At 38.4% G+C, this 16,131-nt stretch overlaps 1 protein-coding gene across 1 annotated transcript; it reads left to right on the plus strand.

Annotated features, from left to right (window-relative positions):
- The first annotated feature begins 5,804 nt into the window (after window positions 1-5,804).
- LOC145570718 (uncharacterized) lies at window positions 5,805-8,713 on the plus strand. The gene is made up of 3 exons (XM_081629875.1): window positions 5,805-7,206; window positions 7,306-8,085; window positions 8,181-8,713. Exons 1-3 carry the CDS (start codon window positions 5,805-5,807, stop codon window positions 8,711-8,713), a joined length of 2,715 nt encoding a protein of 904 aa, XP_081486001.1.
- Window positions 8,714-16,131: the final 7,418 nt, after the last annotated feature.

Genomic DNA, 16,131 nt, shown 5'->3' on the forward strand with positions numbered 1-16,131 from the left:
TGGTAGTCTTAGAAAGTTAAACTCTCTTGCAATCGTATGAGGGAAGGTCTAAGGATAACTCTTAGTTTATTATCGGGTCCATAAGTAAGCTTTCTAAAAAAAATTTCACTTAAAACAAGTTTTTGTCGAAAAAAGAAAAACTTTCATGACAACACGAATGAATCATTAACACAAATGACCGTAGAGACTTCTTGTATGTATTGAAGCACATGTTTCTTAATCTAAAGGTCAATCCATTTTGAGGAAATTATTAACCAAGTGGCCTCGTATCACTTCCAACTGTGAACACCAAGTTTGGACATTCCTAACAGAGCCGATTGCAGTAGCGCACAAATGTAGTTTTTACCGCCTTAATTCATTAATTTTTTGTCTAAATCCGACCTTACCAATAGGCAGAGGTGCCGGCCTAAAAAAAAGAAAAAAATGAATGCTTATGCTCATGACAATTGATGAATGATGAATGACCACATGCGTACACTTAAACAAATTAACAACGCAAATTCAGGTTTAAACCACTACACATTTATATATAAAAAAAATTCCCCAGTGGCTAGACTGTGGTACCTGGTTTGCGTTGTTAATTTGTTTATTAAAATCATTCTTCGATAGAATTAGGAAATACAATCTGAGATTGAATCCTCAGAAATGTGTATTTGGAGTAACAAATAAAAGTACGTAGGGAAAGACTAACTTCCGGTTTCATTCTACCTTAAACCAAAATTGCGTTCTCTTTCTCGTAACTCTTGGAGGGAGGAGCGCGAAGTGTCAGAGAAGAAGTGAATTAAATCTCTAATGCGTGAGGCATTAGGATCCATAACTTAAATTTAAGCAAAGTAAGCAAAATCTCAAAAGAAAACACTTGAGATTTTAGAGAGAGAAGAAGTTTAGGTGAATAATCCTTCTTCAAGTTTTAGTTTTTTTATAAGCCAATAACCAATGGTGTGTTCAACACGCAAGGAATCTTCGTAATAGGGTCCAATATTTTTTATTTTATTTTTGAAAAAAAAAAACTTTTTTTTAGAAAAAAGGGGTGTTCATTTTTCTTTTAAAAAAAAATCTTTTATTTACTTTTTTAGCTTGTTGAAGAAGTTTTTTTTGTAATATTCCCTTTTTACCCAGGAAATCCACCTGGACCCGCACAGGATCTAGGGTTGTCCGGCAAACCTCTTTTCACAGTTTACAATCCTATTCAGTAGCCTTCTCACCGCGTCATTCGACACCAAGGGAAATTCATTCTCCACCACCAAGCGAAATGTCCGAGATTCCTTGCCATGAAAGTTCGCTAAACCCTGATCCATCCAATGATCTTCGAGGAATGATGCGAGCTATCCTTGATCGTCAAGATACTATGGAACAAACAATACAGAGTTTGTTAAGACAGAGTGCAAGTGCTCCTCCTCCTCACCATGATTCATAGGTAGCTTCACCATTGCATTTTGATGATGGAAATGGTGATAGAGAAGCTCCTACCAAAATTGAGGAAGATATTCTCAAGCTCAAGGAAGTACTGAAGGGTATGACCAAAGCAGAACCTTGGTTAGATATTCATGGTCTCACCTTATTTCCAAAAGCACGACTGTCACCTGGGTTTAAGATATCGAATCTCACGAGATTTGATGGTACAGGAAGTCCCACCAATTTCTTAAAATTATACGTAGGGGCTATGAGTCCTTAGGTTGTTGATGAACCTTTAATGGCGCAATTGTTTCAGCAATATTTAGATGGGGCTGCTGCTCATTGGTTTCTTAATCTGGAAAATTCAAAGAAAACTTCGTGGGCCGATATTGTGCGAGAATTTTCTAGCCAATACAAATATAATGAAGAGATCGATGTGACAAGGAGGGATTTGGAGACAACTGCACAAAATCCTAATGAGACGTTTTCCGCCTTCATTACTAGATGGAGAAACAAGGCGGCAAAGATGGTGAATAGGCCAAACGAGGAAGAACAATTAAAGATGATAGTGAGAATCTTCTTCCCGTCTATCAAGGACGAATGGCTTTCCAGTATTTTCCATCATTTAAAGCCCTCATATCAACAGAAACTTTGGTAGAGGATGCCATAAAAAAGGGAGATATAAAAAAGGATGAAAGGAGCAGCAGTAACACCTCTTACAATCCTAAGTTTGGGGGGAATAGGAAAACCAATAACAACGACTCAATACCCTCAAAACCAACAAACTTGATACACAATATCGGTGCCGCACCAGCATTCCAAATCAGGCCGCAGAAGAATTTTTCTCCTTTGAACATGACCTATGCCCAAGATTTCTCCAAACTAAAAAAGGCCAACCTTGTTCAACCTTTAAACCCTAGGCCACCCCCAAGAAACCCTCCTCCCAGTTACAACCCAAACCAACACTCTGAATTCCATCAAGGGCATGGGCATGACATTGAAAATTGCACGACATTCAAGCACCGTATTCAAGATCTAGTAGATGGAGGAAGGCTTTCAGTTGGGACATCCTCTGATAATTTTAAAAATACACAACCAAGCATCACTAATAATCCTCTCCCCAATCATAAGCCTCTTGTCTCTATAAACACCATATCCACTACCAATAACCAAATTGATCCAACATTACTAATGGTTCGAAATACCCCTCAAATGTATGAGATGCCATTATCCGGAAATTATGTGTGTGTTGTGTATGATCACTCCACTCAGCAAAAGGTCAAGCTTGTGCCATGCAAAGGTTTGGATGTCATCGTCAATAGAGATTCGTTCTCCAATGTCTGCGCCACTATAGGATATGATGGGGCATTTTTCCTAATAGATGATGAAGAGGATGCTCTCTCGTTGTTGTCAATGACTGAGAAAAATGTTGGGGCACACCTTAGTACCCCTAGTAATTTCCAATGTCCGATCTATCTTGATGATCTTAGTGATGATGAAGATCTACATGTGGCCCATTTGACTCGTGCAGGTCGTCATTTTAAACCTTCATATCTTGAAGATGAGAATCCTGTGGAAGCCGTGAGAAGGAAAGAAAAAGACAGGGAATTAGTAGAGGTGAATAAGGAAGAAGATAATGCTATTAAGCGCATGAAGGAGGTTAATGCAAATGTTTCTATATGGAAGTTACTGACTCATTCTCATCCTCATCGAGCCGCTGTTCTAAGACATCTCAATGAGGTTTCAATTGATGCATCCATAACACCGGATCAAATGGTAGGACTTATTCATGGAGCCAACCGCACTTTAATGTTTACCGACGATGATCTCCCAGAAAGTGTCAACCATAACAACTCTTTGCACATAACTGTGAAATGTCATGGGTGGACAAAACCCCGGGTACTTATTGACAATGGTTCAGGCATCAACGTATGTCCTTATCGAGTTATAACGAAGCTCGGTTATCAAAAAGAAGATTTGACACCTTCAAGACAGGTTGTTAGGGCTTATGACAATGCCAAAAGGGACGTTTTGGGGTCAATTGAGTTACTTTTGGAATATGGACCAGTGGCTAGAAATGTTGAATTTGTGGTAATTGATATTGAAGCGTGCTTTAACCTTTTTGTCGGTAGACCTTGGCTTCATGAGAATAGGGCGGTAGCCTTTACCTTACACCAAAAGGTGAAGCTGCTCACAGATCATGGTGCAGTGACATATTGGATTAGATTCAAGTAGCTCATGGAAAGAAGAAGAAGAAACAGAGGAAGATCCGAAAGAAGAAACTGAGGAAGATCCAGAAGAAGAGCTTCAAGAAAATGACAATGGTTCTGAGGTTAATCCCCAAGTAGCTAGAGATGGAACAAACTGGTCCATTGAAGATGGGGTAGAAGAGGAGCCTAAAACTCCAAAAGACAGCGATCCTTGTTTTAGAGGAGAATCTTGGACAAGTAATTCCTTTAAACATGATGAGGGATCTCGGAAGAGGTCTAGGGCCGAGGATTTTGATTTTGATTTTGATGTCCTGTGTTATAGAAGGTTGGTATACCCGGAGGAGTTGATTCTTTTCCCTAATTACAGGCATGTAGATCGTTATCTTAATCTTCCTCAGTTTGAGAAGTTCAATGGGTGGGGAGATCCTATTCTCAATTTATACAACTTTATGAACACCTTATACCCTTTAAATGTTCCAGAAGAACATTTTCCTACGTTGTTTAATAGAAGTCTGGGTGGACCCGCGTTATCCTGGTATTATACCTCAGGGGTAACGAGTAAAGGCTCTAGGGGAGAAATAGCTCAAGCATTCAGTGACTGGGCATTTGAATTTCGACAGACTGACACCGAAAAACTGAAGCTAGTGAATATGGAGCAAAGTGATCGGGAATCATTTTCACATCTCTTCTCAAGATGTTCTTACATTCGGGCTCGACTTCGTTTCCCATAACTGATTGGGAGTTTATGTTTATATTGCTAAGAAAGTTAAATGATTTTTATTATCAACATATGGTCTCCATCAAATACGCCGATCTCTCGCACATGGAGAGACATGGTTACGAAATTGATGCCTATCGACTACAGGAAAGAAGGCCTAAGGTGTACCCTCAAGGTGAAAGAGCTAACAGGAGGATATTCACTCGAATCGACGAACCATTGAGTGTGGTGTACGATCATTTGAGAAAAAAGGGTATTCTTCGGGCAAAAAGCTATGTGTATTCGTTACCACAACATGGGACCGATATGAGACAATATTGCAGTTATTGTCATCTATATGGGCATAGAACCGATACTTTTTACGACCTGAAATGTGCAATCCAGGATCTTATTGATCGTGGGATCATCACTCCGGCCATCCTCAGTCTAGCGTACTAGAGACAAGCCCGGCACAGCCACGGACCTCTCAAGCTGATTTGTTCCTTCAACTACTCGAAGAAGGTCGTATCATGCCACTACCTCGTCGAGCAGGAGCTGATCCTGTTGGACCAAATCTCAACAAATATTGTCACTATCATCAGTTACATGGCCATGATACTAACGAGTTTCACGCCCTCCGTTTGTGTATAAAGCGCACAACTGGAATTTCCTGCCCGAATAAGAAAATGTCCATAAGTTCCCTTTCCCTTTGGACACATGAAGATGATCCCACTCTTTGGATTGCTCGTCACTACTCGGACTACGAGAAAGACTGTTGAAAACCTTGAAGCCTAAGAAATCTATACATGGGAAAAGAAGCATCTACAACGACATGGTGACCTCTATCTTATCCTCCATCAAGAAGGATGGATAAAAGGGGTAGTATGAGCACTGTAAACCAAGTATTTTTTTTTCTCCTTATGTTTTCTTTTGGTACAAAGAACTACGTACAGCTTGATCCTCTAAAGCACTATTTCATGATCATACACAAAAATGTACTTGCACGCACATTGTTATTGGGGTACGTAGGCAACTCTGATCGAGTGCAGCTGTTTCAAAACAAAAAAACAACCTCCTTCATCCGTTTTGAACTACGAAGGGTCTGATTCTCCAAAAAAAGAGAGAAGAAGAAAAAAATGTGAAAATACAAAAAAATCTATCTGGAGATACGTAGGCAGCCTTATGGCGCGACCCGAAATAATTAAAAAGTTTTTTTTTTGGGAATGAACACCCCACTAACTTATCTAACTTAATAGACGTCCTTTAGTTTTTACCAAAATATTTTTTTTCCGCAAGCATTTTTGCATTTATCGTTTACTTTTTTTAATTATTTTCAAAAAAAAAAGGAGGAAATCCTAATCTTCGGTATGTAATGTTTAGGTATCCTTTACCAACCCATGACCAACCAAACTCGAAAATCTACACTACCCACGGATTCCATTCAAGAAATCCAAGATCCAATACCCCAAACACTTACTAGAGGACTTCAATTGATGTTGAAAATGGGTTATGTTCCAGGAGCTGGTTTAGGAAGAAACGGTGAAGGCATGAGGCACCCAATCCCAATAATCGATAAGCGAAATCATCATGGTTTGGGCTTCGATGAGATCATGGTTTCTAAGGTTATGAAAAAGAAGTCTCTCACTTTGAATGGGCAATTTGTGTTGCAAAATGCCACTGAGCCATTTTATGGGTTTCCTGAACCTTGGTATGACTTGGATAAAGAGAAAATTCTCCCTGGGTTAGAAATTTTCTTTGTAGAAGCAAGGAATGAAGAATTTATTAAGAAATGGTTTGATAAGAAACTAGTATTTAAGAAAGATTTTTATTGGGCTGACCATCTAAATCAAGGAGTTCTAAGAGGCTTGTTTTCATCAATTTCTAATTATGAAGTCCGATTGGATCCCATTACGCTTATTACTCCAATAAAAACAGAAGTAGAAAATAATATCCGATCCGAAACTCGAGAACAATTCCCTTTTTTCCCTAAACTATATCCTTTTCAATCCTCTATCTCAGACGGTTATGAAACCGATAGCTCATCATCTAGCCAATCATCTATCCATACACTACCTGATATCCCATATCATGAAGATATCGATAAAATTACTTGTAAACATATTTGCGCACAAGAAATTGATCTTGATCATGAAGTATTTTCTAATAATGAACTTTTCAATGAACCTAAATCATGTGTGACACCCATGGAAGAGTCTATAACTGTAAACATAGGTACGGATAATGATGTAAAAGAAGTCAAGATAGGATCTTCCCTTTCCCTCGATGAACAAAATGCATTTATTATTTTACTTAAAGAATATGTGGATGTGTTTGCATGGTCTTATGTTGATATGCCTGGTGTCGATCGTAGCATTGCTGAACATCGTATACCACTCTATCCCGATAGCAAGCCAAAGGAACAAAAGCTTTGTAGAATGAAACCGAAAGTTAGTCTCAAAGTTAAGGAGGAAATTCAAAAGCAGCTTGATGCCAATTTCATCAAACCAATTAAGCATCCGGAATGGTTGGCGAATGTGGTGGTAGTACCCAAAAAAGATGGAAGGGTCAGAGTGTGCATTGATTTTAGGGATTTAAATTCAGCATCACCAAAAGACTATTTTCCTTTGCCCCGCATTGATGTTCTGGTTGATAACACTGCTGGACACGCCATGTTCTCATTCATGGACGGATTCTCGGGATATAATCAGGTGCTAATGTCAGAAGAGGACATGTCCAAAACTTCTTTTATTACCCCATGGGGAACCTTTTGTTATAGAGCAATGCCATTTAGATTAAAGAATGTTGGGGCAACCTATCAACGGGCTGCAACGACGATTTTGCATGACCTCATCCACGATATTGTGGAGGTTTATGTTGATGACATGATTGTCAAAAGTCATGATCGTGAAACGCACCTTGATGCTTTAAAATCTTTCTTCGATAGAATTAGGAAATAAAATCTGAGATTGAATCCTCAGAAATGTGTATTTGGAGTAACTTCAGGAAAACTTCTAGGCTTCTTCGTAAGTCAAGACGCAATTAAGGTTGATTCTGAAAAGGTAAACGCCATACAAGAGCTTCCTCCGCCAAGGACGGAAAAGGAGATTCGGGGATTTCTTGGTAGAGTTCAATATATTAGTAGGTTCATATCGCAATTGACAACCCGGTGTGAACCTATATTCAAGTTACTTAAGAAAAATGTTCCTACAAAATTGAATGACGAATGTCAAGCCTCATTTGATTCAATGAAAGAATACCTCTCCAATCCTCCGGTTTTAATGCCGCCGCAACCAGGGCAGCCCTTGATATTATATCTTACTATTACGGAAACAGCCGTGGGAGCTCTTTTGGCACAATACCAAGAGGGTACAAGGAAGGAAATAGCTATCTACTACCTCAGTAAAAAGTTCCTTGAGTATGAAACTAGATACACTCCTTTAGAAAGAGCTTGCATTGCCCTTATTTACGCGACAAAGAAGTTTCGACATTATTTGCAAGCACATACTACTTATCTGGTTTCAAGGTTAGATCCAATCAAGTACATTTTTGAGAAACCAGTCTTGAGTGAAAGAATAGCAAGGTGGCATGTGATATTGTCAGAATTTGACATTCAGTGCGTGAATCAAAAGTCTGTCAAAGGGAGGGCTATATCTGAATCTTTGGCTGATGGACCTATATCGGGTGATGGATTTGATGATGATTTTCTAGATGAACATATTTTCTGTCTTAGTATGTCACAGTGGAAGATGTATTTCGAAGGAGCCTCAAATAGAAGGGGAAATGGTGCGGGGTATTATTGATCGATCCTTATGGAGTACATATTCCTTTCGCTGTGAAGCTTTGTTTCCCAACGACGAATAACACGGCTGAATATGAAGCCTGCATCTATGGAATCAAAGCGGCATTAGCAGCTGGTGCAAAAAATCTCACGGTATACGGTGATTCTTATCTCATAATTTCCCAGACTATTGGAGCTTGGAAAGTTCAGGACGAAAGGTTGCAAATGTACACGCAGTATCTTCAACAATTTATCCCATTCTTTGAAGAAATAGAGTTCAAACATCCCCCTCGCGAACAAAACAGTTTCACCGATGCTTTGGCAAATCTGGCGGTAAATTTAACTTGGGACGATGATGTGAAGGTACAATCGGTAACAATTGTAGAAAAAGAAATTCCAGTGGTTAATTTTAAACCAACAATCGCTTTATTAACCCAAGAAGATAATGAGGATGCTTGGTATACTGATGTTAAGAAGTATTTAATCAATGGAGAATATCCTGAAGGAAGTCACAAGAAGGATCAATTGGCTATTCAAAGGCTAGCTTCTCATTTCACAATATTGAAAGGTTTGTTGTATCATAAGTGTTTCGATGGAAATTCGCAATTATGCATCGATGGGAAGCAAACATGAAGGATCATGGAAGAGGTACATGGGGGAGAATGTGGGCCTCACATGAATGGACGAATGCTTGCTCGGAAGATTCTGCGAGCAGGGTATTATTGGACCACTTTGGAAAGTGATTGCATCCATTTCGTACGAACATGCAAAAGATTTCAGCTATTTGCAAATCTTAATCATATGCCGCCAGTTAGCTTCAATAATTTTACTTCTCCATGGCCTTTTTCCAGCTGGGGCATAGATATCATTGGGCAAATACATCCGAAAGCTTCGAACGGGCATCAATATATATTGGTTGCTGTCGATTATTTTTTGAAATGGGTGGAGGCATCATCATATTCGAAACTAGGGGCAAAACAAGTTTCAAAATTTGTAATCAATAACATCATATGTCGGTATGGGGTACCTTTTGAAATTATTTCCGACAATGGTTAGCAATTTGAAGACCATCTCAAAGAAACCCTTGAGAAGTATAAAATCAGCTAGACATCACCAATCATCACCATATCGTCCTCAAACCAATGGAGTTGTTGAAGCAGCTAATAAAACTATCAAGACGATAATCGCCAAGATGACAGATAGGGCTCGAGAATGGCCCGATAAACTTCCCTACGTACTTTGGGGATACAAAATTTCCATTCGAACACCAACTGGGACTACTCTATATTCTTTGGTATATGGAATGGATCTGCTTCTTCCAATCGAAATGGAGATTCAATCGCTTCGCGTAATGAATGAAAGCGAGATATCTTAAAAACAATGGTTTAAAGAACGATATGATGAACTTTCTTTGGCAAGTGAACGAAGGTTACAAGCCCTTCACAACATTCAAATCTATCAAAGACGCATCGCTCGGGCTTTTAATAAAAAGGTCAGGGAAAGGAATATCCAAGAGGGAGATTTGGTACTTAAGGAAAATCGAGCACCGATTCATGATCCACGTGGAAAGTTCAAGCCCAACTGGTCTAGTGCCTTCCTGGTCAAACATCTTACACCAGCAGGAGCAGTAAAATTGATGGATCTTGATGGAAATGAATTTGTTCATTTCACCAACCTTGATCAGTTAAAAAAGTATTATGCTTGATTAGTACGGTGTTGTATTTATGGGATTCGCAAAAAAAAAAAACGTGAATCTCCTACTAACTCTAGATAGTCATGTTTATCATGTTAAAGTTTAGATTTCATTCATGTTTGGATTGCATGCTTAAGAGTCATGTAGAAATATTCATTATTAATAAAAGATCATGATCAAGGCAATACTTAACAAAATATGATTACAAAAAATATTTTTTTTTTATTATTTGATCATAACACAAACTCTCTCAGTTTTGGCGAGATTACATCTATTTTTAAACATGGAAACGACAACCACATACACCATACCCAAGAGACCAATGCCTTCGGATACAAATTATGAAGTACAAATAACGAAATCCCTCTAAGGATTTATTCAAGCATCACCCTAGAGGTCCTCCAACAACCATGTTGTATAGGACGTGGTTGGAACATCATCTTCGAGGACTGAAAGTGCTGGAAGCATTCGTCCAAATTGCCATACACGGGATGACGCCCTAAGAGCTTCCACACTATCAATTTCATAAGTGGTACAAGGTACCACTAGGAGCTCATGGAGCTCTAGGAGTCGTTGGAGTTGGCCCGCTTGTCTCAAGCATCTCCAGGGAAGATAGAATGTCACGCGACACAATCCTGGAAGTTGAACACCTCTGCGCCTGCTAGTGCTAATTGTTATGGAATTTATGTTGAGAAATGAAATGATCCATTCCACATCAGCTACGGCAAAGACGTCTACCCATCCACCGTGATTGCAACATTGACGAAATATAGGAAAAAAGCCTCTCTCCCGAATATGTCAGGTTTGGTAAGGAGTTCCAAAAGGTCTAAACAGCTTGAATTTCTCGCATAACCAAAGTTGAAGCACAATTGGACACCCTTTAACAAAACCACCTGGATTTTGTTTCAGATGGTCAAGCCCCATCATAAGTTCCCCTAGGATAAGAGGCCCTAAACGGTTCCCAGACTCAATCTGTGACAGCAAAGAAAGGCAACGAACATGATTGGAAAATAATGATTCTTTGAGCAAAACAAGGCCGAGCAATAAAAGGATGCAAGCTCTCTCTTGGCACCTTTTGAAATTCTCATTGTTGGCAGATTCCCAATGAGATAAAGAGAAGGTTTCAAGGAAATTCTCTAACATTAAGCTGTCAAGCAGGCGATAATTGCTCTCCATATTTAATGGTATGCCTAGCAAATCCCTCATGGCCGCATTGGTTGCCCTTGGGTCAGCAGGTGTAATCACACGACCTTATTTATAAAGACCTAGAAAACCCTCCACTTCTTCTAGAAGAGGAGTCATTTCCGTCTCTCCAAAACAACATGGCGTTGTTCATCCCAAAATTCAATAGCAGCATGAATCATATCATACCGAGGTTGAATAACTAGGAGAGGGGTGATGGTTCTAGTAAAGACACTTGTATAAGAGGAAAGACGGGGTGGAGAAATGTTTTCTATCACCCCTTTTAGTTGGAGCTTTCTATCTCCACTGATTTTTCATTGAATTCTTGGAACATGGCATTCATTTTTTCTTAGAAATTTGAGGAGAGAATAAATAAGACTTGAAAAGCTTGAAAGAAGAAGAAGGGAGTTTATTTGGTGTAGAAAAGAATGAATACCACTTTTTTTTTATAGGAGTGGTGGTGGTAATAGAGCCAGGGAGAAAAGGCCGAAGGAGTTTACTTTTTCGAAAACTCAGTACAAACCACCTGCTGTTTTTTCATCCGAAATCCATAAATTGTGTTTTTTTTTTTCTTTCAAGAATGATTGTTATTTTTTCTTCAAGCTCGTGCAAATCAGTGTTTTAATCTTCTGCAAGGTTAAACCAGTTTTTCAACTACACCCAAGCCAACATTTGTGTTGCAACTGAGTGAGAATTTCACTCTATTTTTTTTTTCTTTCTCCTTCAGCCAGTTTTTCAATTGCACCTAAGCCAACATTTGTGTTGCAATTGAGTGAGAACTTCACTCTATTTTTCAGCCAGTTTTTCAACTGCACCTAAGCCAACATTTGTGTTGCAATTGAGTGAGAATTTCACTTTATTTTTCAGCCAGTTTTTCAACTGCACCCAAGCTAACATTTGTGTTGCAATTGAGTGAGAATTTCACTCTATTTTGTAGCCAGTTTTTCAACTGCACTCAGGTCAATGTTTAAATGAAGATCAATTAGGATTTCTTTTTTTAACATACATCAAAATTTTGTGTCTTTTCTCAAACATTAATTATCGTTTTATTTAAACTCAATCAATGTGGGGAAATCTGTAAACACCAAATTTTGATCCTACCTTGTATTAATTTTTTTTTTATGTGGTTAATATGTCTTAAAACCTGATTTTTGACAACGCAATAGTAAGAGCCCGTTCCATAGAACGGAAGAGAAGACGAGTTCCAGACGTTTGATTCTCTTAACCTAAACCCCGAACACTGTGCCTTATTTCCTATTATGGAGTTAGCAGTTGACTTTTATTAAGTTTTAATTTCTTAAAATTGACTGTTCTAAAATCCGTCCTTATTCGGATAAAAATAAGGTGGCGACTCTAAGTTTTGTTTATAAGTCTTATCAGACACCTAAGTGGAACCTTTTATAGACTAATTTCTGTCCACTAAAAGCCAGGTACCACAGCCTGGCGACTCCACTGGGGAATTTTTTTATATATAAATGTGTAGTGGTTAAAACCCGAATTTGTGTTGTTAATTTGTTTAAGTGTACGCATGTGGTCATTCGTCATTCATCAATTTTCATGAGCATAAGCATTCATTTTTTTCTTTTTTTTAGGCCGGCACCTCTGCCTATTGGTAAGGTCGGATTTAGACAACAAAATTAATGAATTAAGGGCGTAAACCTACATCCGTGCGCTACTACAATCGGCTCTGTTAGGAACGTCCAACCTTGGTGTTCACAGTTGGAAGTGATACGAGGCCACTTGGTTAATAATTTCTTCAAAATGGATTGAACTTTAGATTAAGAAACATGGGCATCAATACATACATGAAGTCTCTACGGTCATTTGTGTTAATGATTCATTCGTGTTGTCATGAAAGTTTTTCTTTTTTCGACAAAAACTTATTTTAAGTGAAACTTTTTTTAGAAAGCTTACTTATGGACCCGATAATAAACTAAGAGTTATCCTTAGACCTTCCCTCATATGATTGCAAGAGAGTTTAACTTTCTAAGACTACTAACACCACATGTGGTGCATTTTAAGCAATGCCAAAATCTCCCTCTAAAACCTTTTCAACTTAAAGAATGGTTTAATCACTATTGATGATTTAATATATGAGTTAATATATGTTCTTTTCAAAGGAAAGTCTTTTACCCCTCAACACCTTGAAGGTTTTCTTAACCATGTTCTTAAAATTGCAGTTTACTTGAAGTTTTGAGACCGAGATATGGATACAGGAGCAACAATGTGTATTGGAGGACAACGTTGGGGTTCCATCCGCCATAATTACTCTAGGAGGTGTGAATCACTAAAATCTATATATCATCGGTTGAAGTTACAGGGTTTCCTCAAGTCAAAACACAATAACTACACTATGCCGTCTCCTGGGGCTGATATGGGAAAGTATTGTAACTATTGTCATGACTACGGACACAATACAAATGTTTGTAGTGATCTGAGACATGCAGTCCAACAACTCATTGATGATGGGAAAATTCCAATTCCAAGATCGTGGACTCCACCTACTCTACGATTTACCGATGCAGATCTGCCGAATGACTACAGTAATGACCGGCCCTTGTCCATTACCTTGGTATCGGATTGTTACAAGGTCTCAGGAATTTTGGTAAATAGAGAGTCCACATTCAACATCTGCAGCAAAACGATTCTCAAGAAATTAGGGTGTGAAGACGCTCCTTTAAGACCCTCAAAGAAGGTGGTTAGAACAAGCGATCGCACTCTCATGCGGGCAATTGGGAAAATCACCTTACCATTAGGATATCATGATTGGGTCTGTAATGCTGAGTTTCAAGTAATCGATGACCCGGAAAACCTCACCTTTACCCTAGGAAAATCATGGTTACAACACATAGGGGCAATTGCCTCTGCACTCCATCAGAAAATCAGATTTTCAACCCCGGGCGGCGTAATAACCATTCATGGGGATGCAGTCCTACCGCACACGGCAACCACGGTGTGTAATATGGTGAGCCTTGGGGAAGGTTCGACTTCGAAACCAAAGAAGGAAAATTGTGAAAAGTCATTATTGGATTTACTATCAAATTCCTCAATGTATCGTGGGGCTTTTAGTGATTATCTCAAAAGAACAATCATAAACGCCTCAACCCCTTTTAGAGATTTGAGGGAAATCTTCAAACTTGATCCGCACCAGGTCAAAGATGATTTGATTAGAAAGGGTTTTATAAATGACTCACTGGATCATGCAATGATATGTCATAACATCAAGTATTATCATGTTCACATTGATGAAGAATTTTCCATTAATATGTGCCCGTACCATACATTTATTGATTGGGAATTCGAGGAAGAAGAACTTAAACCTGTAACAATAGATGATTTTTGTAACAACGATTTATATGAACATGTATGTGGTAAAATTGATGCAATTGTTAAATACAAAGGTGTAAGTTTCACCACAAGTTTCATAATTTGTGATATACCAGTTCCCTATGATATCAAACTTGGTCAGCCTTGGATTTACCAATTTCATCCCCTTATGTTAGTTCAATCCCAAAAGACGCCGGCCCAACTTCGTGAATCCTTGACCTTCCATGATGGCTCTAAGAGTTTAACTTTAAGGCCTGAATCTCCAAATGATAAAAGCCCACATCCAAAAGTTTCCACTATAGAACGATCCAAGGTCTCTCGCCAAGAAAACATTGCCCCCCATTCTCGTCAAACTAGCCCAGAATTATTATATGATGTGCCTGTCCATGAATCAATGTATTCTCAAAACATATTTAAAACCATAGACGCTTTTCACTCTTCCTCACAAAAAAGGAAAAATGTCGAACATCACGATATTGATCCAGGATTCACCTTTACAGATAGCGATTTACCCCCTAATCACTATCACAATGAACCACTGCATATCATTTCGAAATGGTGCAAGTTATATTAATCACAATTTGGTTGACACCAGATCTGATGTTAATCTTTGTTCCCGAGAATACCTGTACGAGATACGGTACAATGATTTACATATCACTTACCGCTCCATTCTTCTCAGAGGTTTTGACCAATTACCTAGGGAAGTGACGGGGTCTATAGTCTTACCTTTGGTACATGAGAATGCTCTGTTCAGCATAGAGTTTATGGTAGTGGATTTTCGACTCTCATGCAACTTGTTACTAGGGAGACCATGGCTGCACGGGTGTAAAGCAGTCTCGTCTAGCTTACATCAAAAATTAAGAATGAGAGCGTCATGGGGCATCATCACTTTATGTGGTGACTATAGCAAGGGAGCCTATGAAGGAGAAAGCTCGTCACAGTATGGTGGTTGGATAAACACCATAAGCACAACAGGTTATTGCATAGAAAATAGTGAAGCTGTTGAAGTAATAAGGCGTCCACCCTTTGCAAAAAGAATAGTATATTTTCCTATTCAAGTTCGAGTATTGTTGTTATTATTATCTTTGTTAAAAACACTAGTTTAATTACTCAAGTATCCTAGTCTATATTAAAAAAAAAAAACCAAAAAATTTCTTTCTTAAGATTTAGTTTTATTTTTCAAGATTATTTTCTATAGTAAAAAAAAATCATAAAAAAAAGGGTTCTTTAGCTTTATTTTGCATTAATTTCTTTTAATATCTCAAAATTCCAAAAAAAAATCATTTAGTCTCTTTATTACACTTTAACTAAGGAGTAATCATCTTTTCATTCTTGATAAGTAAGAAGGGTTATCCAAAAATATTGCTACATCTAGTTCAAGGTATTATTTTTATTCCTTTCTTAATTTCCTTAATTATTATTATTATGCTAACTAACGTGTTTGTTTTCATGTGGTGTTACCAATAGGGGTAATGACGATATTAGGTGCTAAATTAGCCCTAAATCTTTCATTACTCCACATTAGAAAGCCAAGCCTATTGGTGAGGTGATAGGTTACAAAAAAGGGGGGTAATTGCATTTTGCATTGCATCTCTTTCTAATGCATTTTAAATATGAAAGGTCAATACATTCATGTGTCTAGGCTTGTCCGGCAAACCTCTTTTCACAGTTTACAATCCGATTCAGTAGCCTTCTCACCGCGTCATTCGACACCAAGGGAAATTCATTCTCCACCACCAAGCGAAAAGTCCGAGATTCCTTGCCACGAAAGTTCGCTAAACCCTGATCCGTCCAATGATCTTCGAGGAATGATGCGAGCTATCCTTGATCGTCAAGATACTATGGA

Source organism: Chenopodium album, chromosome 2 (genome assembly GCF_948465745.1).
Source record: "Chenopodium album chromosome 2, dcCheAlbu1.1, whole genome shotgun sequence".
In the NCBI taxonomy this organism is placed as follows: Eukaryota; Viridiplantae; Streptophyta; class Magnoliopsida; order Caryophyllales; family Amaranthaceae; genus Chenopodium; species Chenopodium album.

Coding starts and splice junctions, on each gene's coding strand:
- LOC145570718 (XM_081629875.1), top strand. CDS start 5,805: ATGGGTTATGTTCCAGGAGCTGGTTTAGGAAGAAACGGTGAAGGCATG. Junction 7,207..7,305: donor GATTGTCAAAAGTCATGATC/GTGAAACGCACC, acceptor GAGTAACTTCAG/GAAAACTTCTAGGCTTCTTC. Junction 8,086..8,180: donor CTCAAATAGAAGGGGAAATG/GTGCGGGGTATT, acceptor CTGAATATGAAG/CCTGCATCTATGGAATCAAA.